Below are 23903 nucleotides of genomic sequence, written 5' to 3' on the forward strand. Positions count from 1 at the left end.
TTGGAAGGAGAGCTTAGTTGGCATGAAGTTAATCAGGTTGTAATTGACAGAAGAGGAAAGGGAGGCAGTATGGGAAATGTACCATCTCTAGATAGGAGCTGGGGTGGGGAAAAACTTTAAGGGTAGAGATGTTTGGCTTTGCCACCCTGGCTGTGAGACAGTTATTTTGCTGAGAGCATCTTCCAGGATGAGGAAGCCATCAGAGCAAGAAGTAGTGTACCATGACATTTATATTTCAGGTGCCTGCAACTTTGAGCACTCAAACTGAGTTCTGCACTGGCCAGTTGTTTAGTGCCTGTCTTATTTGCAATTTCATATAGACTGTAAACTGGATATAAACAGACCATAGTAAGATCCAGCATGACTTTGTGAAGGATTGGGTACATATTAGCATTTCTGGGTCTTAGGATGAAAAGTAGAGATAATACTTGAGGTATTGTACTGTTGGCTCTTGGCACAGAATGAATAGTTTTTAAAATTATATATATTCATATATATATATAAACTGTGTGTGTATATATATATATATTTAGTGTTGTTGTTTACATTATGAAATTAGAATGAATGTTTTAGGGTAAAGGGAATATTGATGTTTAACAGATACTATAGTTTTATTTTTCCAGCAGCCATCATGGTATATGCTGACACATTGATGTAGTAATTACCTTTTAAATGGCATTTACTATTCTTCTATTAATTTGTTTTGCTATATATAATATAGGCATGTACCGTTTTGACCTAATGCAAGCCATTATCCTCTAAAAGTTTTCATTTTTTAGATTTTTAAAATGCTTGGGTGTGACAACTAGAATACAATTGTAGCTGTGATTATTTAAGGATTGCATATTACTGTGAGCCACATTCTACTTCATCATGATATGTAGCACTGTTTTCTATATAAATATATCTAGTAAACAGTTAATTTTAGGCCAGGCACGGTGGCTCATGCCTGTAATCCCAGCACTTTGGGAGGCCGAGGTGGTCAGATCACGAGGTCAGGAGTTCAAGACCAGCCTGACCAACATGGTGAAACCCTGTCTCTACTAAAAATACAAAAATTAGCCGTGTGTGGTGGCGGGCACCTGTAATTCCAGCTACTCAGGAGCTGAGGCGGGAGAATTGCTTGAACCTGGGAGACAGAGGTTGCAGAGGTTGCAGTGAGCCGAGATCGCGCCATTGCACTCCAGCCTGGGTGACAAAGCGAGACTCCGTCTCAAAAACAACAACAACAAAAACAATTGATTTTGCAGTTTTTCCCAATTTGTCTTGGACCCGGTTTATCTAAAAAAGTTTTGAAAGGTCCAGTGATTTATTTTCAGTTTTATTTGTAATTTTGGGGCCTAGCAGGTCTGAGGAGGAACAAGTTAGGACAGGTAGGTCATCCACCCCCAAAAGAGTATAGCAAATCCTCAAATGCCTACAGTCTAGAGGCAACAGATATTTATGCATTGTTTTCTTGGATCTCTCTTTTCAGTTCTCAGCCTGAGAGCCACAGAGCTTCGTACTCTAGTATGTGCAAACAGTCCAAGTAATCTGTTAACTTTTTTCTTTCTTAACTAGTACAGGGACTTCAGATCATTTTGTTTCTGCTGCCCTTTTGGTATACTGGCCTCTGCTTTGGAGGCATTCCGAATCTTGATATAATCAGTAAAGGGTACCCTCTAGACTCAAGGACTTGGAAAACAAAGTTTCACTTTGTTCTGTGTCCTCCAGAGAGTTGCTCTGGTGGTCAAGAGACAGTAACATCTTTGACCTGAGAGCCTGTTCAGGCTACAGGGCAAAACCCTTTCTGGGAGCTTGAGAAGTCTAAGTGTCTATCTTGCTACATACAACAACAGTAAAAGAGCTCCCCAAATGCTGGCTAGTATTATTGTGTGCCTAGAAGTGTTCTAAATTACCTGTGTATATTTTAATTTATTAAAAGGACTTTAGATTCACATTACAGGTTTGCCACTTACTTGGGCAGGTTACCCAACCCCTCTGTGCCTTTTTCTTCTTCTGTAAAACAGTCCTCATGAGATTGTTTTGAATGAAGTATTAACACAGCATAGACCTTTTATTCAAACTTGACATGTAGTAATAACTCAGTATTGACATGCTACTTGAGTGGGTAGTAAGAATTAGTACTCTAATTTTTCAGATGAAAAAAACCTGAGGCTTAGAGAGAATACTTGGAATACAGTATACTTGGGCTATTTGCACATGTTATTTGTTCTTTGAGCAGATATGTGCTGTCTGTCGCTGGAGTGCTAGAGCTTACCCTCATTAACACCACTAATGAGGGGCAGAGCCTGGATTTGAACAGAACGTAAGCCCATCTCAGTGCTGTGCTCCTAACTACTGCTTTGCTACTGCCTGCACAGAAATTTGGTATTCATGTGCTGATTAGCATCTGATGCCTCCTTTGGGAAAACTACCAAGTTAAAATAGCTCCAACTTGATTGCAGGGGATCATGCACCCAAGATGGCCATTTATCTACTGTAGTCTATACTGTGGTACTAGTATATGGTAAATATACAATAAGTCTATATCATTTTACATATAAAACTACCCACAAAAAGAGGTAACAGCAAATACATCATGGTTGACTGTAGGCAGTGGTTCAAGGTCAGAGCTCTGCTCCCTACTGGTATGCTCGTTAAGCCTTAGTTTGCTCAGCTGTAAAAGTGGGTAACAGTAATTTATACCTTAAGGTTGTCTGAGCTAAAAAAAAAAAAAAAAAAATGCATGATAAGGCCGGTGCGGTGGCTTACGCCTGTAATCCCGGCACTTTGGGAGGCCGAGGTGGGCGGATCACGGGGTCAACAGATTGAGACCATCCTGGCCAACATGGTGAAACCCCGTCTCTACTAAAAATACAAAAATCAGCTGGGCATGGTGGTGGGCGCCTATAATCCCAGCCACTTGGGAGGCTGAGGCAGGAGAATCGCTTGAACCCAGGAGGCGGAGGTTGCAGTGAGCCAAGATCACGCAACTGCACTCCAACCTGGTGACAGAGCGAGACTCCATCTTAAAAAAAAAAAAAAAAAAAAAAAAAAAGGCATGATAAAATATGCAGTAATCTTGTCACATATCAAATTCGATGTGTATGCTAATTATTGTTGTTTTAGTATTAAGGATAGAAGGACAGTTTGTGCCATACAGATCCTATCTAGTACATTAGAAAAGGTCATTTAAGGAGCTTTGCTCTTCTTTTAAAATGATGGAAATCATTAGAAATTACTGTTTAAGAGAAACTGTAGAATCATTGATATGAATGACTTAATGTCATGACTTACACTAAATGGAACTTAATCAGTACTCTCGCTTAAATGTATTTTAGTGTAATTTTTTTATGTTTGGCCAATAAGAATATTAATGAAACAAAATATGTTAATTAGGTATAGGATAGAGAACAAATATTCTACTCTGCCTGTGTTTGCCATATAAGGAGGTAGAGGGTTTGGTAATGTTTGTAAGGTCAGATAGAGCCTGTCTTTCACCATTGGCCTGAAGCAGAAGGTCTGAGAGGTGGGTGCATCTCCTCTAGTTTTTAATAGCTGGGTCACATCGCATTTGCTTCTGCTCTTGCCTCCCTGTTTTAGATAGTTACAAGTATAAGAACTGCAGCTGGCACTTGTATTAATACTTGTATTAATTCAAAACTTTCAGCCAGGTGGGAAGAGCAAATAGTACATTCATCTTCATCTTGCAGAGGAAGAATCTGAGACCTAGTGAAGTCGAGATTTGATTAACATCATGTAGCTGGCTAGGGGCAGAATTGGGAAGGTCCTCATTTGTGTCTCTACCCCATTTCCTCTCAAGCATTCCTGTGTGCTTGGTCCAAGCCTTAGGTTCTTTCATTACCAACCCCAGCATCTCAGCATATCACCTGGGATCGTGGGAATCTAGAGATGCAAGGGGCCTCTAATGACCATCTGATCTAATCCCTTCATTTTACCTGTGAGGAAGGGAAGTGAGCTCCTGGGGAATTCAGAGACTTGCCTAAGTCACACAATAATATTTGGTACAATCAGCCCTTAAACCCAGGTCATTTTGCTGTGAGTCCTGGGCTTTCTACTTTAAATCCAAACTACTGCCTCTTGCCTGCATAGAGAACATCTACCCTGGAGACTGGGGGATGCTTCTAGGGAGGTGACTTTACATAGATTTTGCCTCACTTCTGTCCTGTCTTCACAACCTTACCCTTTATTGGGCTTTGAGGGATTTTCATGGGTTTTCCAGGCTTTTCTTATTTCAGGAGCATACAAAGAACTAATGGCCATTGTGGTCTCCTCTATCTTAACTTTCTGTGGCATTTTCTCAGAGTAAAGAGCTAAGTATGAAATATTTTGTTGTTGTTGTTCTTAAAGAGAGTTAAATGCGAAGATATTAAGGAAGAAAAGCAGGCAGACTCTGAAGAGCACAAACAGCACAACTCTAAATAAGAACATTCCTTTTAACTTAGTCTTCCTTTTCCCACCCACATCTCTGAATGCAGTAAATCCTCTTAGCATGTTATCTCTGGTTAGGGCATTTTCTCAGTGTCTTCATGAAATAAAGATTTTCTGGCGGGATACTTTCTTTTTGTAGGCTATATCCTTAAATATGAAATTCAGCCATCCATCTGCTCTTCTAGGCCCTTGTCCTTAACCCATGTATACCTGCAACACATTTCAAGTAGAGGTCAGAAACAAGAGTCTGAGGATGAGATGTTGCTGAAGGATTAAGAGAATGTGCCTCTTTGATCCCTAACTTCATGGAGACAGTTAATCTCAATTGGCAGAAATAATAAATATCAACAGGGTGTCTGGTTTTTTTCCCCCCAGTATAAAGTAATATAGAACCAGATTTGTTGCTGTTCATATTGCTGGTAAATTGGAGAACAATTATGAAAGAAATCTCTTGTTAAAAATGTTAGTATACCTAACATAAAAGCAGATTCAACTTGAGAATGTGATGTAAAATTCTATAGCAGATAAATCTTAAAATAAGAAATCAAGAAGTCACTCTACTTCAGGTTCATCTATTTTTTAAAAGTCCTTATTAAAATTTAAAAGAACTGAGATCTCCATGCTTGCTTCTTGTTTTCCTCACTGCAGTGAAAACTTCCCAAACAGTTTGAATGTGGAACAGAAGTAAGCTGTTCCTAACCTGTTTGTCAGTCACTGGGCAGTTTTCTCAGTGCCTTTCCTGACATGTTTTAACATGACTTCTCCAGGGATCAGAATGAGGATTGCCCTGTTCTTTGTGGTACAATGAAAAGACTGAGATTATTTTATCAAAATGAGACAGTTGGGAAAGAGAAAAATCTTTGTCTCTCTCTTCAAAAAAAAAAATACGGATAAACGATTATGAAACAAATTTTAAGTTTTGGGTCCTGGGAAACAATTATAAGAGACTTTGGCTTTTACTCATCTAATAAAGTAAATGTGGTTAAAAAAAATGTACTAAATAAGAGTGATTGCCAAAACACTGTTTCTACTTTTGAAGGCACAATATGTAGTTTATATTTCTGCCTGCCTGAGCTGGAAACAGTTGAAGCTTCATGGCTCACAGTGGTGCCTCATATCTTATTGTCAGCATTCTAATTTCTAGTTTTTCTTCAAACCTCAGAGTTAAGCAGAAGTATAATTACAGTTTTTAATCATTGCTGTGTCTTATCAACCACGGCTTTTAAGAAAATGAAAAATTTTTCGTTTACCTTTCATTGTGGTGGCTGGCTGTCCATTCACCTCATACGGTGTCTTCAAGTTGAAACAGGTTTCTTGTCTCTAATTAAGAATAAGCTTTGAAACTAAGGTCGGCAGGGAAGTGGATTTTCTGGTAAAGCATAAAAACGAAACATCTCCCCTACCAGACAAAGTAGGTATCTCCCTTACCCCTTTAGAGATTGTCCTTTGGGGCACCCTTTCAAATTCTCCTGCTCGGCACCTACTGGAACAACTTGCTCTCTTGCTGATGTAAATGACTCACAACTAAGAGTAGGTGAGATTTGTCGACTGGGGAAGAGTATTTCCTGAACCTGCAGGAATCAGATGGTGATTCACCTGAAGGAAACACAGAGGGCTGGAGCTTAGACTGCCAGAAGTCTGCTTAAGGAGTGGGGGATGAAGTCTCAGGTTGGGGCCTACTAACTCATCAGATCGAATTTTTAGGTCGTTTTTTTTTCCAGCCTCCTATTGCTATCTAGAAAACATGTATTTGCAGCCTTCCTGCCAATTAAATTTTGGATTAAAAGGAATAAGAATATGCTTTATGACAGATGAATTCTTTGAAAATATTATTCTACATATTATTTAAAGACTAAAAATGTGTTTATTGTTGTAACTGATAACTTTGGAAACTTGTAGTCTTATGAAACTAATGAAATCTATAGACATATACACAATGATAAATATTCAAAATGTGTTAAATTTTTCAGGGGCTGGGTTCACTGACTCCTTTGAATGCTGACCTTTAACATAAAACAATTAATTTTATTGCTTTAAAAAAGCTTCCAACAATGACAAATTTATATAATCATATCACTTTTTTTTTTTTTTTCTTGAGACGGAGTCTCACACTGTTGCCTGGCCTGGTATGTAGTGGCATGATCTCAGCTTGCTGCAACCTCCACCTCCCGGATTCAAGTGATTCTCCTGCCTCAGCCTCCCGAGTAGCTGGGATTACAGGTGCCCACCACCACGCCTGGCTAATTTTTTGTATTTTTAGTAGAGACGGGGTTTCACTATGTTGGCCAGGCTGGTCTCGAACTCCTGACCTCGTGATCCACCCGCCTCAGCCTCCCAAAGTGCTGGGATTACATGTGTGAGCCACTGCGCCCGGCCTCTTTTTCTGATTGGTAAATAATTTTCTTGCTTTTAGATGAGAATCTCAAAGATTCTGATATTTTCTTGAATGCAACATTTAAATAAATTTAAAAAAATAAAATTTCATCAAATGGAATCAAAACCTGTTATCGTGGATGAAGATAAATGAAAATAATCAAAGGTGAAAACTTTTTTGGAGTTAGTAAATCTATAGTAGGTATTACTTAGTGTTTACTTGTGTCTTCTAAAGGAAATAACGTGTACGTACTAGTTGATTTTCCTTATGTTTTTACAGAAAAACAAATGGGTGTTTAACTTAAAAATCAAGAATTGGGTATCAAAATTACATTTTTTGTATTTTCCTGTCTGCTTCCTAACCATACAAAAACAGACACCTACAATTTTAATTTTTTGTTTTCCATTCTGCTTTGGGTAGATTAAGTATGTTATGGAAAAGTAGCTATTCCTAGGGAAGGTGTTTGAATAGTAATTAGCCAACTTAATAATAGCCCAATCTTTTAAGAATTTGCAGATTTACAAACAATTCTTCATTTAGTTTTGACTCTCTCTGTGCTATTTTATACTTCCCCATTGATTTCACTTTTAGCATTTGAAGAAGCCAGTTTCTTTTCTTCTTCTTTTTTTTTTTTTTTTGAAGCCAGTTTGTTGTATTTTGAGCAGAAGAGTTATGCTATGCAGACTTTAGTTTGGGAGACTTGTTCTTGTGTTGACCTTTTTGCCATTTTTCACGATGATTCATAAATAATAAATGAGGTACTGCTTATAATTTTACATTTTACTGCCAGAACAACTAACTGTTAAGTACTAAAGGCATCAGTCAAAGAGAGAAGCATCTCTTGTGGCCCCCATAAAAGTATGTTGAGCAAAGAACCTTGCTGCAAGTACTGAGGATTATCACCCCAAATTTCCAGTGATGTGTATAAAATCTTAGTAGGGAGCTTATTCTGAAAGATATTTGACAGGCTTCTGTTATAAGAATAAAGACCTTTTAAAAAAAAGGGAGGGCCCTACTGTGAAAGGGTAATCATAGGCCCTTCTAAGTGTGAAGAAGGGCTTGTGAGGGGCCTATGAAATTTTCCTGTATAATGAAGCATCTTTAACTTTATGTGTGATGGTGTTAAGTAGGAAATAAGGTGATGTCCCTTCACTACAGTAGGTGGCCCCCTTTTTCTCCTGAAGTGGGCTTGGGTTAGGATGCACTTTTTCCTTTCCCAATACCTCTGTAAGCAACATGCCTGGGACAGTAGCCTAACAGCTGGCTTGGAGTGTTTCAGCGTTTCGTTGGCTGGCAGCACAAATTTAGTATAGTAACAAAAAAGTTAATGCAAGGCAGCCTTTATGCATTAGTCTTAAAGTATATTATGCCAGTCTCAAGTTGGGACTTGTGAAAGCTGGTCTTACCTAGCATTCCAAAAGGGAAGTAATACATGTTTAGTCATGAAAAAAGTGTAACACTTTGATGCAAAGAGTAGCTAACAGCCAGCCCATAGCTTTATTATTGTTCACATAATCGAAAGGTAAACCAGCATAATTTTTTTCCTGCTGGTTTTTATAGCAAGTCTCACATTTCATAAAAGCCCTGGGAATCTTTATAGCAATAATTTCTTTTCCACTTCATTGGAAAATCCTGTTAAGTGCAGGGCACTCTTTTATTAATTTTGTTTAGCCATTACAAACCCCAAATTTATTTTAAATACGGAACATCCTGGGGGGTGTGTGTGTGTGTGTGTGTGTGTGTGTGTGTGTGTGGTGTGTGGTGTGTGTGTGTCGGCCACCAGAAAACTTTAAAAAATTTTGTTTGTTTTTATACTAGGGTGATTTTTTTCCTTCTAACATTATTTTTAAAGATATTAAGACTACAAACACATTGAAAGAATTGTTCAACTAGATTTCATCTAGATTTATAAATTGTTACTGTTTTTCACATATACTCTTCCCCACCCCAACATATTTACTGACAACAGTAAAATGTCAAATTATGAGCAGTACCTCATTTATTATTTATGAATCATCATGAAAAATGGCAAAATCTGCATAGCATAACTCTTCTACTCAAAATACAACAAACTGGCAACAAACTAAACCAAACATATTTGGTTTAGTCACAGAAATTCAAATGAGGATTCCCATAATCTTACTGATTTTTCAAAATATATTCTTAAAGAGACAGGGGCACTCAAGGAGAAAAAGTGTCACATCTTCGAAGGAATTAAAATTAGGTAAGATTACTCATAAGCCTTTCTCAGTCCTGAAATGAACTCTTTTGATAAGTTCATTATCAAAAAATGAACTTTTTTGATATGAGACATTGAGCAAATGTATTACCAAGGCTTACCTTGGTGTTCTAGTGGTTTCTCCATGGCATATGACTTTTTCCTCCCTTCTTTCTTTGGCTTTTCTGCATTGGTGTGGACCTGGGGACAGTGTTTCCTCCCAGTGTTGGTAGGCATAGTATTTGTGTTATAATCTCATTTTTCTGTATCACTAATCTCAGATGTATCTGTTTCTTCTTAAGGAAAATGCACATATAAAGGGCATCATAGTCCTTTATAGTACACTAACTCATTATTACAAAACAAAGACAAGCAGGGATCTAATTGCAACATAACTCAAGGTGATCTCTCTTGAATGCCCATGTTGGTCTTTTCCATGTGGCTGGAACACGCAACAAGGATTATAGTAAAACCTTTGCCCAAATCTTACTGTTCCATCTCTGTACACAAGTCATTCTAATTGTGGCTCACATCCAGTAGCTGAGAATTTGTGCTGAGTATAATTATTATAAACCCTTTAATAGTCAGTCCTTTGACAAGATTGGTATCATTGGGTCCCTATGCTTGAATTACTGTGTTTAATCTGTCATTTGAAATTATTTGTATCTATCAGGTCTGCTTTATGCGAAACACCTTTTTCTGGTATGAGAACTTCATTTGATTAAAGGGAAGGGGGATGGTTTGGAGATTGAGTCTGGAGATAAGGCTGCATCTCTGACTGTTGTCCTTTTACTGATACTCCTTCCTATGCTGGGCAACTTAATCTGTCTCCTTTGCTTTGTAAATCTTGCTTGTGCGAGAGGCAGTGTCCAGCTGTGACAAGACTAGTGATTGGGGTCAGGTAAACTCCAATTTGGAACATCTCCACTTAGCAGCTTTTTTTACTTTGGGCAAAGCACATCTTCTTCTGAAAATGAGCATGGGAATGCCTGCCATGTAGGGTCGTAAAGCTTAAGTGAGGTAATCTATTCAGGGTAAATATACACAGGGTAGTTCCACAGTGTTTGGAACTTGGTTGGCATTTAAGGGTACAGGAGCACTTTGTCTTTTGTCAGAAGGCGAAGGGAGAGCAAGCGAATGAATAGGGTGTCTGATGCATGGTGGAGTCGGAATGATATGCCTCAGCTCAGAAGTTAAGGTACATCCATAATTTTGGTTGCTTTTAGAAAGTTTCTGGTTTCCTATTAGTGACAAACTGATGATTGCTTGAAATGCTTTTTATAGTCTTTTTTGACAGTTTTTTTCTCCTGCAAAGGAGGAAGTTTGGGCTTCTTTATTCCAGACTATCTGAAATTGTGGGAATCTATAAAAGCTGAGGTTAGAATATATGGGGAGAGAAGGGAGATCGTCTCAGTAGGGTTACTGTGTTCAGGATAAAGCTTCATTCATTCACAGTTTGGGCATTTTTGGACTTAGGAAACTCAGTTGTACAGTTAAATAGAATAAAAAAAACAAAGATGTAAAGACCACAGGGACATTATGTGTATATATGATATAAAGTCAATACATAAAGCTAATATTTAAAAAAAAACCCAAAGCTATAAAAGCCTTCAGAAATATATTAGATACAATTACTTAAGATCAACACCAGTAACTAAAGTCATATACACACATTTAACATTTAAACTGAAGTTCAAAAATAAAGGCGGACATTCTATTATTATGCCTCAGGATGTTATATTTGTCAGTTTGAGTTGTATTACAAGAGTGGCAAAAGTTCACATGCTAAGTTATGTAATTTTTAAAGAACTGGTTTACTTCTTTAAGTCTTAAATTTAATTTCCTTTCTCTTTCATATTATCTTGCTTTTTTCTTTCCCTTTCATCACTCCCCCCAATTGTCTCAACTTCCATTCCTACCATTTTCTCTTAGTGTCCCCATCTCTCCTTTCCCCTGACTTCCTTTCTTCCCGTCTTATTTTTTTCTATAAGGACTTCATATTAGAATGAGAATGGAGGCAAGGAAGCAGAAACCCAGGTTACATGGATATTGAAAATATTGGTACACCCAATTTCTGACCAAGGCCGAGTTCTCTGGCCTGTGTGGTTGCACCCAATTATTTGATTTGTACTTCTCTGTTTGCTATTTTACATGGAGCATATTCAGTATGCACATCATAGCATAGGAAGGAACTATTCTACATGTTCATAGAAATCCCTGGGAAAAGCCTAACTAATATAAAAGCTGATTTGTTTCTCCATGGAAGTCTTTTGAGGCAGGGTCTTGCTCTGTCATCCAGGCTGGAGTGCAGTGGTGTGATCATGGCCCACTGCAACCTCAACCTCCTGGACTCAAGTGATTCTCCCATTTTTGCCTCCCGAGTTGCTGGGACTACAGGTGCACGCCACCAGGCCCAGCTAATTTTTTTTTTTTTTTTTTTTTGTATTTTTTGTAGAGTTGAGATTTTACCATGTTGTCCAGGCTGGTCTCAAACACCTGGGCACAAGCAATTAATCTGCCTTGGCCTCCCAAAATGCTGGGATTATAGGTGTGAGCTACTGCATCTGGCACCCCATGGAACTCTTTTAAACTGACTTATCCATTATCGGAAGATAAGGGTTACTTCTGCTTCCTCACTTCCCATTCACAAACTGGAGCTCACCCTACCTCCACCTCAGAGTTATCGTTGACCTTATGGTTGTAGATTCATCACTTTTGACTAAGTTTAGAGTGTATAATTCTGTTGGCTATCACTTCCTCCTTGAATCTCTCTTGTTCCTTAGTATTCAGTACACTGGACTTCCTGATTCTCCTTTTATACTAACACTACCCGCTCTTCCCAGTTCCAAGGCATCATCCCCTGTTCCTCTTCTGTCTGTTCTGACCATGAGACCTGTGTAGTATGGCCTCTGGGGTTCTCATCTCATTCCTTTTTCTCTGCCTGTCTCAAAAAAGATTATTCCCTCACCTCTAATCTTAGTCTTATTTTTGGAGCCAGGGTCCATATTTTGGCCCAGCTGTGGGCTCTTTGACCCTAGCTCTCTCACTGATACCTCAAATGGAACATACCCCAAATCCGCTTCTGTGATGATGACCTAGCAAATCGTTCAAGCTAAGGATCCTGAGAGAAATCAACCCTCAATTGGAGGAGAAGGGGGTGGAGGCATTATGGATCCCATTGCTAATATATTTTACATATTAACCACATGTTTTACATAGAGTCCCCCACTTTCAATGGTCTTGGACTCTGAACTTAAAACCTCTCTCCCTGAGAATGTCTGGAAGGTCCATGTCAGATGTTTTCCCCATCATTCTTGCCTGCATACATGGAAGGCCTCTTTAATTGACCTGGCCTCACTGGCTCTTCCTTCAGTCTAGAATCATCCTATAGTTGGTCAATTGATTTTCCTAAAGCACAGCCCAGAACATGTGGTTCTTCACCTTAGAAACCTTCAACGACTCATTAGTGAAGACTAGATGTCCCAATACAGTGCTTGGCTGTATAGTCCTGCATCTCTGACTCAAATGTATTCCCTATGTCATGTGCTGCAGGCTCAGGCCCCCTGCAACCCTCGCACTCCAACCACAGCACACAGTTCTACCCCTACCTGAGCCTGCCTTGAAACTGCTCATTGTGCCGCAGGGTTCCCTTTTGAATGCTCTGTTTTCTTCAAGTTCCAGTTCAAATTTCCATCTCCTGTGAACCCTTCATTTTCTTCATGTGGAATTAATTGCCTATTCCTTTGAACTTCTGTGGTGTGTCTCTCACACCTCTTATCACATCTTGAGTCATTATAATCTGTGTTCCTTACCAGTGTTCACCTTCTAGAGATGCAAAAGGCCCTGTACCCAAGTTGATGATGAAGGAATGACTGGCTAAGTGAACAAATGAATCCACTATTGGGGATTTTACTCCCCCTGAGCTCTCAAGTGCTGGACGGACCCCTGAAGCAATTGTAGGTGCCACGATTGCACCATTCATACCCCTGAGGTTGTTGAAGCCCATTCGTGTTGAGACTTCTCTCTTCCCCTCTAAGAAGCCTCCTCATTCTCCCTAGTGGGGCCTTTGAGGAATTCTGCTAAGTCTGACTGACAGGACAGAGAGGCGGTGACCAGAGCAGTTGAGGTGCTGGTCTTGAGACCACCTGCCTGGGTTTCAGTCCCAGCTCTGCCCCATTTGTTGGTGAGTGATGTGCACCATGGGCAAGATGTATGTTTACTCTGTGCTTCAGTTTTGTTTCTATTTTTAACTAGACAGCCTAGTAGTATTTGTCTCATAAGATTGTGGTAAGAATTAGAAAGATGATAATCTTTGTAAAGAGCCTGGCACACAGCAGGCATTCAGGAAATGAGTGTGAGCTGCTTGGGTAAGGTCCTGGGAGGTTCTTGTTAGCCTCTAGGTCAGGGCTGATTACCTGGCAGCATCTGGGCTGGTTACTACCCACACAGAAATGTGGGAGCATGGGGGTGGCTACAGAAGTTTTGTAAATAACAGGAAATATAGCATGGGAGACTGGAATTGTGAATTCTCTTGAGAAAATTAGATCTGAGGTTGTAAATACAGTTGTTAAGAATATGGGCTTAGAAGCCATGTCTCAATTAAAGCCCCATTCCTGCAGATGGCAAGCTCTGTGACCTCATGCAAGTTACTTAGCCTTTCTGTTTCTCAACTTCTTGATCTCTAAAATGAAGATAATAAGCATTTCATAGCCTGCCTGGGATTATTAAAGGAGACAGATGTTCTGCTTTTGTTGTTTTGATGGGTCTAGCAATCTGTATTTGGAGAATCTCTCCAGCCGATTCCAGTAGCCACTAAAATTTGCAAACTAATATGGCACATGTGTTCTGTATTCATATTTCCTACCTTTGGTTTCTATGTAAAATTTCAAATATTGAGATGTGTTTCTGGGTGCTTCAAATGATTTGTAAATTCTGCACTTTCCTTAGTAGGGCTACTGTCTTCTAAGTATGTGTTTTTCTTAAATAATAGATAATACTGACTTTGGGTTTTTTGCTCTGGGTATTCTGTTAATATCTGTGTGAACTTTAATCTGTTAACTTGCTGAAGGAATACAGTTTATGTCAGGGTAAGATTTAAGTATTTTAGAAAGAATACTTTGGAAAGTTATGAAAGGCAAAAGCTTTTAAATGGATATGGAATGTAAGAAATAATGAGATTAATAAGATTGAATGGTTCTTTTAAGTTATGACATAATGACTTTATCTACCTTTTGGCTTCCATGAATTGAGAATTCTCACTCCTTCTCTGCCTCATCCTTTCCACTTTACAGTTATCTTCCTTGGTTTCTCAAGAATTCTTGCGCGTGTGGGAACTGCACTCCCTTCAACCCCCCTCTTTTCTTGAAGGTTATTGGGAAGATCTTATCCTATTTATTTGTACAAGTAATTACATTTTAACTTTTGACAAAAGCCTTTGTATTCTGAGCTCACATATTCTATCAGTCCAAAGCTATTATTTTCTTTTATTCTTTTTGGTGCATCATTTATGACTATATTGTAGCATCTTGTATTTTTTTTTTTAATATTTTAGAACTTAGTATTTGTGATTGCTAGTTTAGGAAGTTCTTCATTTTGTGAATGTGATTTTAAGATATCTCTATTATGCCTCTTCACTAAGTTCTTGATGTAATAGATTATTTTATTCTACAGATCAGGCACGCTGCCTTTGAGTGGAATATTATAATGGAATGAAGTATTTGTATTTATGAATGACAGATTTGGTCTTGGAATTTATCTTGAAAGATCTTTCCTAAAAATTGTATACTTTAGGTGTACCCACATTAAGTAGAGATTGAAAATGTCATTAGAGACAAAATACATAGGTTACCCCACCAAACATACCTGGCTGTTTAACAAGGGTAGCTTGGATGCAGTTATTTACAAGATTATAGTCTACTTGTGATTGTGTAATGCACTCAGTAGAGGTAATATGGATTTAATGGCATCCCTAATAGTAATGATTATGTAATTCCTTTATTGGAGAGAATGAAGATCAGACATCAAGAGTACTTTCTAAAGGTGTTTGTTATATGCACAGTTACAAATTTTACTTAATCATCATCAACAGTGCATAGCTAAAGGATTTTGTCGATAGCTTTAAAACTTTGGCTTTGGCTATTCCATGATCCTCCTGTTGTCATGATCATTCACTAGTGACCCCAGGAGCACCACAATTTTCAGGCCCTACATACACGTTATAGGAGAGTAGACAGAGCTTGAGCTTTCGTTTCAAGAAATTTATATTGTCTTTGGATAATAAAAACATCAATGAGAATTGGCTTCCCTTTTGCTTCTCTAATACATAAAATAAACCAAATGGGCTTTATTTTATCAAACATTTATTGATTGCACAATGAAACAATCTCTCCTTTCAGAAATATACATCAGTTACTAAAAGAGTAGATACAAAGGTCAGGAAGTAATTACAATGCAATGCGGTAAGTTTAATAATATAGGTGTGACAGCATACAGAGGAGGGGGTGATTGGGTTTGAGGTGATGGCGGGATGTTGGCCAGGTAATATTTCATGGACCAAGTGATGGCAACATAGGGTTTCACAGGTGGATAAGAGTCTTCCAAGTGTACCAGGGGGAAATATACATGTGTGGTGCCAAAACGGAGTATGGCATTTTCTGAAAGTTAGAAATTTATACAAGAGTATAAAGTTCAAGAGATGGATAAGTAGCTAGGAGGTAGGGCCAGAAAGGTAGGCAAGATCTAGGGCCTTTGAGGTCGTGGAAGAAAACGTGGGCTTCACCTTATGATGGTCGTGTTGGAGCTCATGGCACATTTACAGAGCTTAAGTACTCCTTCGTGTATTTTTTCTAGAAGATGTAGACTCTTATCCATCATTTCAGAAAGCCACATTTTACTTCTTTGAATCACAAAAGGATGCAAGAAAAAATACCAAGGTAAATAAGTACAAGCAGGTCACCATCCTTTGAAAAATCTCCCAATATGGATGTTACTGATTATGGGTCAGCAATTACATCTTTGTATGTATCAAGAATAGCAATTCTATTTAAAACATCTGTAGACCATGGACTTTAGGGCGTATTTTGGGAGATACCAAGAAAATCTGGCACGTCTGTCTCTCAAGAAGCTTTAACATTTTTAGCGGATGCAGTCAAGAATATAGCTAACTAGAAAAGGGGGATCTGCATTGAGAACCCTATCACACACCCAAACAGTAGAAGTAATTATTTTTAAGGAGGAGGGTGGGGCAGAGGCATAGGAGTTGTGGTCCAGGAAGGCATTGCTGAGTAGGTGGCATGTTTAACCATCATTACAGTATTTGCTGGACAGAAGGAGAATTCCAAAGAATAGTTAACACAGCATTCTCACACTTGAATTGTACACACTTAAGGTGTAAGCAAAGTGGCTTAATAATGGTGCTTGTGCCTCCTGTGGTATATTATTGTAATGTGAAAGTGGCTGTTTGTAATTGTAAGGAGAAAATCCTTTACCCAGGATTTCAGAGGTCTTGCTGACCCACTTCAGTTCCTCAGACTCTTCAAGTCTGCATCCCTTTCAACCCCTGGCTGCAGTTTTCAACAATGGACTTTTTTTTTTTCTTTCAGCACATATCTACATTTAAGGGGCACAAAAGCAGTAGTGTTGTGTGAATTGTGGAAAAGAATGTGAGAAGGTGTTTGGAGGGGAGGTTTGTAGGGATATACATTTCTCCTTAGTCTTTTCCAAAGTGTTAAAGTGAAATGCTCTTGAAATTAAAAAAAAAAAAAAAAAAAAAAAAAAAAAAAAAGAAATAATGACCTCTAGTGGCCATTTGTGTCCTGTTGCATTCTCTTAGTAATGGTTCATTCAGCTTATGAATAGATCTATGTGGATTTAAATTTTATATAATCTTTTCTGTATACCAGGATAATAAAATGTAAGAGAGCATTTGTTCCAATCTTTTTTTCTTGGTTAAATTTGATTTCCACATTATCTAGGGAAGTCTCATCAATAAATAGAAGTTAACCCTATGTACAATTGTCAGCCTAAGGTTATATTGTCTGTCTGACTGCTATGATTTTCTTGGCTTGATGCTATGGTCTTTCTCCCTCGCATACATGGTAGCTTTTCTGTGAATTTTTTACATAAGAATATGTATATTAAGGGATCCATACAAATGTTAGTTGCTGCCAAAAAGAGAGTTGTTTCTTTAGCAATAAACAGTTGATTTTGCAGTCTACAGTCAGTCTTATTGTTGGTTTGACTGTGAGTATATGGAACTCTGGCAAAATGAAATGGAGCAAAACACACAAAGAAGACAGCCACGACAACAAATACTTTGCCTTCCAACTTTTTGTTGTTTTTTCTGTCCTTACTTTTGGACTTTCTATAAGAATCATATACTTTTTTTGCAATAACCACATAAAACACAAGCATTAGGACAAAAACAGTCCAGAAAATAAACTGGGATATGTTATTTACCATTTGATGCCATTTCAGCCCCAGAGGCCCCTTTAAGGAAGCACACTTTTTCACAGACGATGGTGTTGCTTCCTTGTTGCTCAAGATCATATTTGGCAGGGAGATAAAGAACAAAACGGACCAGATGAAGATTGAGACCGTTTTTGCAAAAACAGGTTTTTTTAGAAAAATATTTCTCAAAGGTCTGATGATCTTGAGGAATCTGTCAAAGGCTATGAGCCCTAACAGCACGATGCCCACATACATGGTCTCATAAAGTATCACCGAAGAAAAACGACACACAAAAGCTCTGAGCTGCCAGGGTGCCAGGTGTGAGTCAGAGAGGATTTTGAAAGGAAGCATGAGTGTCATTATCAGGTCGGCCACCAAAGTGTTTTTGAGGTAGATGATGAAGGTGGAGGAGCTGGGGATGTGAACAAACGCCCACAGAGCCAAAGTATTCAGCAGGATGCCGGTCAAGAAAACCACTGTGTAGAGGGCTGGGAATACCAGCTGTACTATCCGAGTGTCTCTGGGGCACCGCTCAGATCTGTTGAAGCCTTGCATCACTGTGGTGTTCATTGCTTCAAGTGTCACCTGTTACCAATAAACATATATACAAACAAAACAAAAAGCCCTTCATGATTTTCAAATGCTATTTTTTAAAAACAGACTTTATGTTTATAGCATATTAACATCCTGCATTTATCCAACACTTTCAATAGATGTGTTGAGAAGGAAAATACTTTTTTCTGGCTAGAATTTTTAAAGCATATAATACATGTTTGGTACTTTTAACAGTACCATTACTTTCACATCCTTGTGAAATCCAAATAACAGGTTCTACCTCATTCACAGGTGCTACTGTTAGCCATAAAACAAAACACTGTTTAAGAGATAATAATACATTATTATTACTAATACATCAGATTGCTGTAAATTATGTAATTTCTTATGCTCATAAACTATGGTTTGTAGAATATTAACTTTAAAGCACCTTTTTTCCCTTAAGCATATTCTATCTTTTATATAAGTAAGCACACTCATAATAAAAATTGAAATTCACCTTTGGGAGTATACTCAGTTCTCTCTGTTTTCTTATGGCGGCGGTCATTAGTTCAGCCTACAAAAGAGCATGTGAAGCAAATGTTCTGCTTTCTTATAGTGGATTTCCTTCCTTATTTTTACTTATGTAATGTGACCCATTAGAACCTCTTCATATTTAAACCTTTGGGGCATTTGCTAATACTCTATTTTAGTTCACACTTTCATACTGTTAATCTGTGACTTGAATAAAGAAGCTTATTTGCAATTATCTTTAAATTTCTTCATAACTTTCTTGAAGTTTATCTTCTTGATCTGCATGTTCAGTGAACTTTTTGAGTGCCTCTTGTATATAGTGGGAAGTAGAAAGATGAAGAAAATAGTCCCAAATTACAATCAAGTAGGAGAATAAGACTACCTAAAATCAGACAGAATAATCTTCTGTATCCTTGTAAACTGGATTTTCCAGTAATTTGTGTTCAGGAAGACGGTATGTTTATTTTTGTAGATATTTGTCTTAGTCTTCTGGTTTGGGGGTCTCTGAGAGTTAACATGATGTTTTCTAAGAGGTGAAGACTATTAGATCCAGATTTTTGGAGTTAGAATCCCAGTTCCACCAAATAACTGGGATTAGATTGTAGATAAATGATTCAACAGCTCTGTGTCTCAATTTCCTCATCTGTGTAATGGGTTTGAAAATAGTATCTACCACATTGTGTTATTAAGAATGAATTGATTGCCTGGAATAGTGCTTGACATATAGGAGGCACTAAAAAATGTTAGCCACTTTTAGTGGCTTTTAGTCCCATTGCCATGGGAATGAATTGCAAATCCAGATAGAGATATTATACTCTTTCACTTAGTAGAGGGCCATTTTTGGAAATCTTTTTTGTATTTGGTGTATTTCGAGTGCAGAGGACTTCAGGAATTTCATCAATCAACATTGGGCCAATATCTGTCCATTTTTTCCTTTAACTCTCTTCAAGTTTGAAAAATGTAATGGTGCTTTTGCATAGAGAAAGTTGTTGTCCATGGCAGAAATCTACTTGCCAGGTAGGCATAGGAAAAGCGGAAATTAGGAGATCTTATGGAGGATGTGGAGTTCTCCACGGTGAGTTTCATTTCATGTTTCTTGCCACAAGTGTTACCGTGGAGTTAGACGAGACTAGTGTTGGTTGATCACAAAGTTTTGGGTGACTTGGCTTTGAATTCTGAGAAGAAAAACTTAATATCCCCCTGGACATTTTAAAATATGAGGCAATACAATGACTAATAGTTTTGATTAGACTACTCAATAATGGCACAGTTTGAAAAATTTCTCTTTGACTGAAATAAATTAATCCTTGGGAATATAGATTCAAGATTTCATTAACGTAATAGAACATACACGTTTGTCTTAAACATAAATGTATATCTTTTTGTTTGCTTCAGCAGAGGAAAAAAATCCTTTCTTAAGTAGAGAAATTTAACCTACAAAATTAATTATAAATTTTCCTGTAGCCCCAAATCCATAATCTAAAGGAAGATCTGGAATAGTTTTTCTTTAAGCAAGATAAATTCTGTGCAGGATAATTTCATAATCTGAAAACTGGAAATCACTTCTTGGTCAAATTTCAAAACACTGAAGTGTGGGAAACTTTCCAAAGAGGAACTGACCTACGGTGCCTGTTTGTAGAGTTATGGAAATAGATTCTCTTAATTGTGGTAGATGTCAAAGTGTTTGACCATAGTAAATATCCAATAGATCATTCATTTCTATGTGTTTGTGCTTCTTATGTATTAGCTGATTTTTCCTTAGTTCACAGCAGCACTATTGCCTGCTGAGGAGGCCTTTTGCCCTTGAAGAGACAGCTGAGAAGCTGCTCAGCAGAACGTTTAGGCACCAGAGTGCCTGGGCCCAATTCCTTTTTCCAATTCTTTCTTTTCTTGTGACCTTAGGCAAGCTGCTTATGCCCACTGTGAAATGGTTGCCTTATCTTTACAATAAAAATAAATAATAGTATTTGCTTTACAGTGTTGTTAAAAGAATAAAATGAATGAACATTCACCAGTGCTTAGAATAATGTCTGTCGTGTGGTAGGTATCATGTAAGTTTCTTGTTAAATGAAATTGAAAGAAAATTGGAATGTTGTGCATACATATGGTAATGTCTCACAAAAGGAGAGAAGAATCAAAGAAGATACAGTGAAAGATCCCAGAAGCTAGGAGCCTATCAAATGGGAATAAATTAAACATTTAAGATCCTATAGGGCTCTGAGGAAATGTAGTTAAAAATCAGTAAAGTCACGCTAGCTATACTGTTTTAAGTGATTACATTATCTTACTTAATCCTTAACAATACCCAGATATTGGTCCCATTTTTAGAGTTGAGAAAAAAGGAAATGCAGAAGTTAAGCCATTTTCCCCAAATCATGCAACCCAAATCTGCCATAAAGTCACACAGTCGGTCTGGTTCCAGAGCCCATGCTTGGAACCTGCCTCACTCTCCTGCCTCCGAGTAAGCCATAGATAGGGTGACAGTGGAATTGTTTGCCAAATTCTGGAGTTCTTGAGCTGGAAGTTCCTGATGTGTGAGAAGGAAACAATCAGCCACAATGTTTAATGGACTTGTGAAACTTTATGCCAATGTAAATTGAGTGAAAGCAGTGTGATCAGAAGGGATACAAAGAAGATAAAATGAAAAGTCACAGAAATCAGTCTCTAGCCAGATAGGAATAAACTACTATTTCCATTTGTAGTCTCATTTGGGATTTCTCAGTTGGATCAAAATTGACAGTCCAAGGCCCAGTACCATATAAATAATATGTGAAAAGATGAGGAAGTATTTGCTTTCATTTGGGATGAAAATTGAAGAAGGAACTCCTATACTTCTATACTCTTAGAAAAGACTTTTACTTCCCATCAAATTATACCATGGTACTTTCTCAGATTATGTGAAATTGTTTTAAAAATTCCATACAAGACTAACTAAAAGTGGTAAACTAAAAGTGGTAATAATAAGCTGAAATAAGTTATACTTTTTATTAATGTAGCAATCTATTTTTCTGAGTAAGAACAATAGTAGAAAATATCTACATGTAACTAGAGATAGGCAATAAATTCACTGCTATTTGGAACATTTAATATTTCACATTTTTATTATAAAAGGAAATGATATGTTTAAAAATCAAAATACAAACATATAGTAGAAAGTGAAAGTTAATACATATACATACCAATATATGTGTACAAATATATTTACATTTATTTATTTATTGGATTTTTGTTTCATTCCATGTTAGTACATGTAGACTGACGTGGTTTTTTTTTTAACTTTATTTTAGGTTCAGGGTTACATGTGCAGGTTTGTTACATAGGTAAATTGTATTTTGTAGGGGTTTGGTATACAGATTATTTTGTCACCCAGGTGATAAGCATAGTACCGGATAGGCAGTTTTTCAATCCTTACCCTCCTCCTACCCACCACCCTCAATGTAGGCACTGGTGTTTGTTGTTTCCTTCTTTGTGTCCATATGAATTCAATGTTTAGCTCCCACTTATAAGTGACAACATCTGGTATTTGGTTTCCTGTTCCTGTGTTAGTTTGCTTAGAATAATGGCCTCCAGCTTCATCCATGTTGTTGCAAAGGACACGATCTCTTTCTTTTGTGTGGCTGCATAGTATTTCATGGTGTATATGTACCACATTTTCTTTATCCAGTCTACCAATGATGAGAATTTAGGTTGCTTCTGTGTCTTTGCTTTTGTGAATAGTGCTGTGATGAACATACACATGCATGTGTCTCTGTGATAGAATAATGCCTATTCCTTTATGTATATACCCAGTCATGGGATTGCTGGGTTGAACGGTAATTCTGTTTTAAGTCCTTTGAGAAAAGCCAAACTGCTTTCCACAGTGGCTGAACTAATTTACTTTCCCACCAGTAGTGCGTAAGTGTTCCCTTCTCTCCACAACCTCACCTGTTATTTTTTGACTTTTAAATAATCTGTTATTTTTTGAATTTTAAATAATAGCCATTTTAACTGGTTTGAGATGATGTCTCATTGTGGTTTTGATCTGCATTTCTCTAATGACATGCCAATCAAATTTAAAATCAGTTATGCTACATAAATTTACCATAGTTAAGCTGCGACTGATGGGCATGTAGTTAGTTTGCAATAATAGTTTTTCTCTATTAAAAACAACGCTGTAGAGCATGTATGTGTCCATATATTTTTGAGCATTTTTTCTAGCATTTGTTTGTAGGAAGTTTCCTAGAAGAAGGATTATTGGCTCAGTCCTTCTAGGAAAAAGTTATTTGTCAAAATGTTAAATAATATTTTCAAATAGTTTTCCAGAAAGATTGTACCAATTTATTGTTCAATTAAGAGTGGGATTCTCGGCCAGGCCTGGTGGCTCACGCCTGTAATCCTAGCACTTTGGGAGGCCAAGGTGGGTGGAACATGAGGTCAGGAGTTCAAGACCAGCCTGGCCAAGATGGTGAAACCCCATCTCTACTAAAAATATGAAAATTAGCCAGGCATGGTGGCAGGTGCCTGTAATCCCAGCTACTCAGGAGGCTGAGGCAGAGAATTGCTTGAACCCAGGAGGTGGAGGTTGCAGTGAGCCGACATCATGTCACTGTACTCCAGCCTGGGTGACAGAACAAGACTCTATCTAAAAAAAAAAAAGAAAAAAAAATCTTTTAAATTAATTTGAAACCTATAAGTGAAAAAGCCATGTTATATAATTATAAATTTATTTCCTTATTGGTGATGTTATGTGTTTTTTCTTTTTCTTTTTTTTTTTTTTTGCCATTTCTATTTCTCCTGGAAATTGCCTTTTCATGCTCTTGCCCCATTTAAAAAAAAAAGGCGATTTCTCACTGCCTATTGATTATTAAGTGCATTTCCACATCTTTAGTTCCCACTGGCAGTATTGTAATCACACCTTGAGTGTTGGCAGTGAACAGTGATCAGATATCTTCAGTGCAAAATGATTGAAACACCTAGGTACAAAAAGAGAGGTTTTTTTGTTTGTTTGTTTTCGGTAAAAGGTTTTTTTCCACCTGTTTTTAAAGTCCTGGTCCAGGGAGAAGTAGTCTTTTTTAATTTTTATTTGTTTATTTATTTAGAGATGGAGTCTCACTCTGTTGCCCAGGCTGGAGTGCAGTGGCTCAGTCTCAGCTCACTGCAACGTTGTGTGTTCAAGCGATTCTCCTGCCTCAGCCTCCTGAGTAGCTGGGACCACAGGTGCCCGCCACCACGCCCAGCTAGTTTTTATTTTTTTAGTAGATACAGGGCTTCACCATGTTGGCCAGGCTGGTCTCAAACTCCTGGCCTCAGGTGATCTGCCTGCCTCAGCCTCCCAAAGTACTGGGATTACAGGTGTGAGCCACTGAGCCAGGTCCCCCAGTC

General features: G+C 37.8%; 2 protein-coding genes across 11 annotated transcripts in view; one reads left to right on the forward strand and one right to left on the reverse strand.

Moving 5' to 3' along the window:
• The window catches only part of MED12L (mediator complex subunit 12L), a 343992-nt gene that overhangs the window by 219725 nt on the left and 100364 nt on the right, over positions 1-23903 (forward strand). The window lies entirely within an intron of this gene.
• P2RY13 (purinergic receptor P2Y13) lies at positions 15369-18661 on the reverse strand. 2 transcript variants are annotated; one of them, XM_002814186.5, is made up of 2 exons: positions 18529-18661; positions 15369-18059 (listed from the first exon to the last, which is right to left on the reverse strand). In XM_002814186.5, exons 1-2 carry the CDS (start codon positions 18574-18576, stop codon positions 17043-17045), a joined length of 1065 nt encoding a protein of 354 aa, XP_002814232.2. In that variant the 5' UTR covers positions 18577-18661; the 3' UTR covers positions 15369-17042. The 2 variants fall into 2 exon arrangements, with proteins under 2 accessions (XP_002814232.2, XP_054408809.1); XM_054552834.1 differs by having other exon boundaries at positions 17043-18099; positions 18529-18602.

This window comes from Pongo abelii, chromosome 2 (assembly GCF_028885655.2).
Source record: "Pongo abelii isolate AG06213 chromosome 2, NHGRI_mPonAbe1-v2.0_pri, whole genome shotgun sequence".
Taxonomy (NCBI): Eukaryota; Metazoa; Chordata; class Mammalia; order Primates; family Hominidae; genus Pongo; species Pongo abelii.

Coding starts and splice junctions, on each gene's coding strand:
- P2RY13 (XM_002814186.5), bottom strand. CDS start 18,576: ATGACCGCCGCCATAAGAAAACAGAGAGAACTGAGTATACTCCCAAAG. Junction 18,060..18,528: donor AACTGAGTATACTCCCAAAG/GTGAATTTCAAT, acceptor TATTGGTAACAG/GTGACACTTGAAGCAATGAA.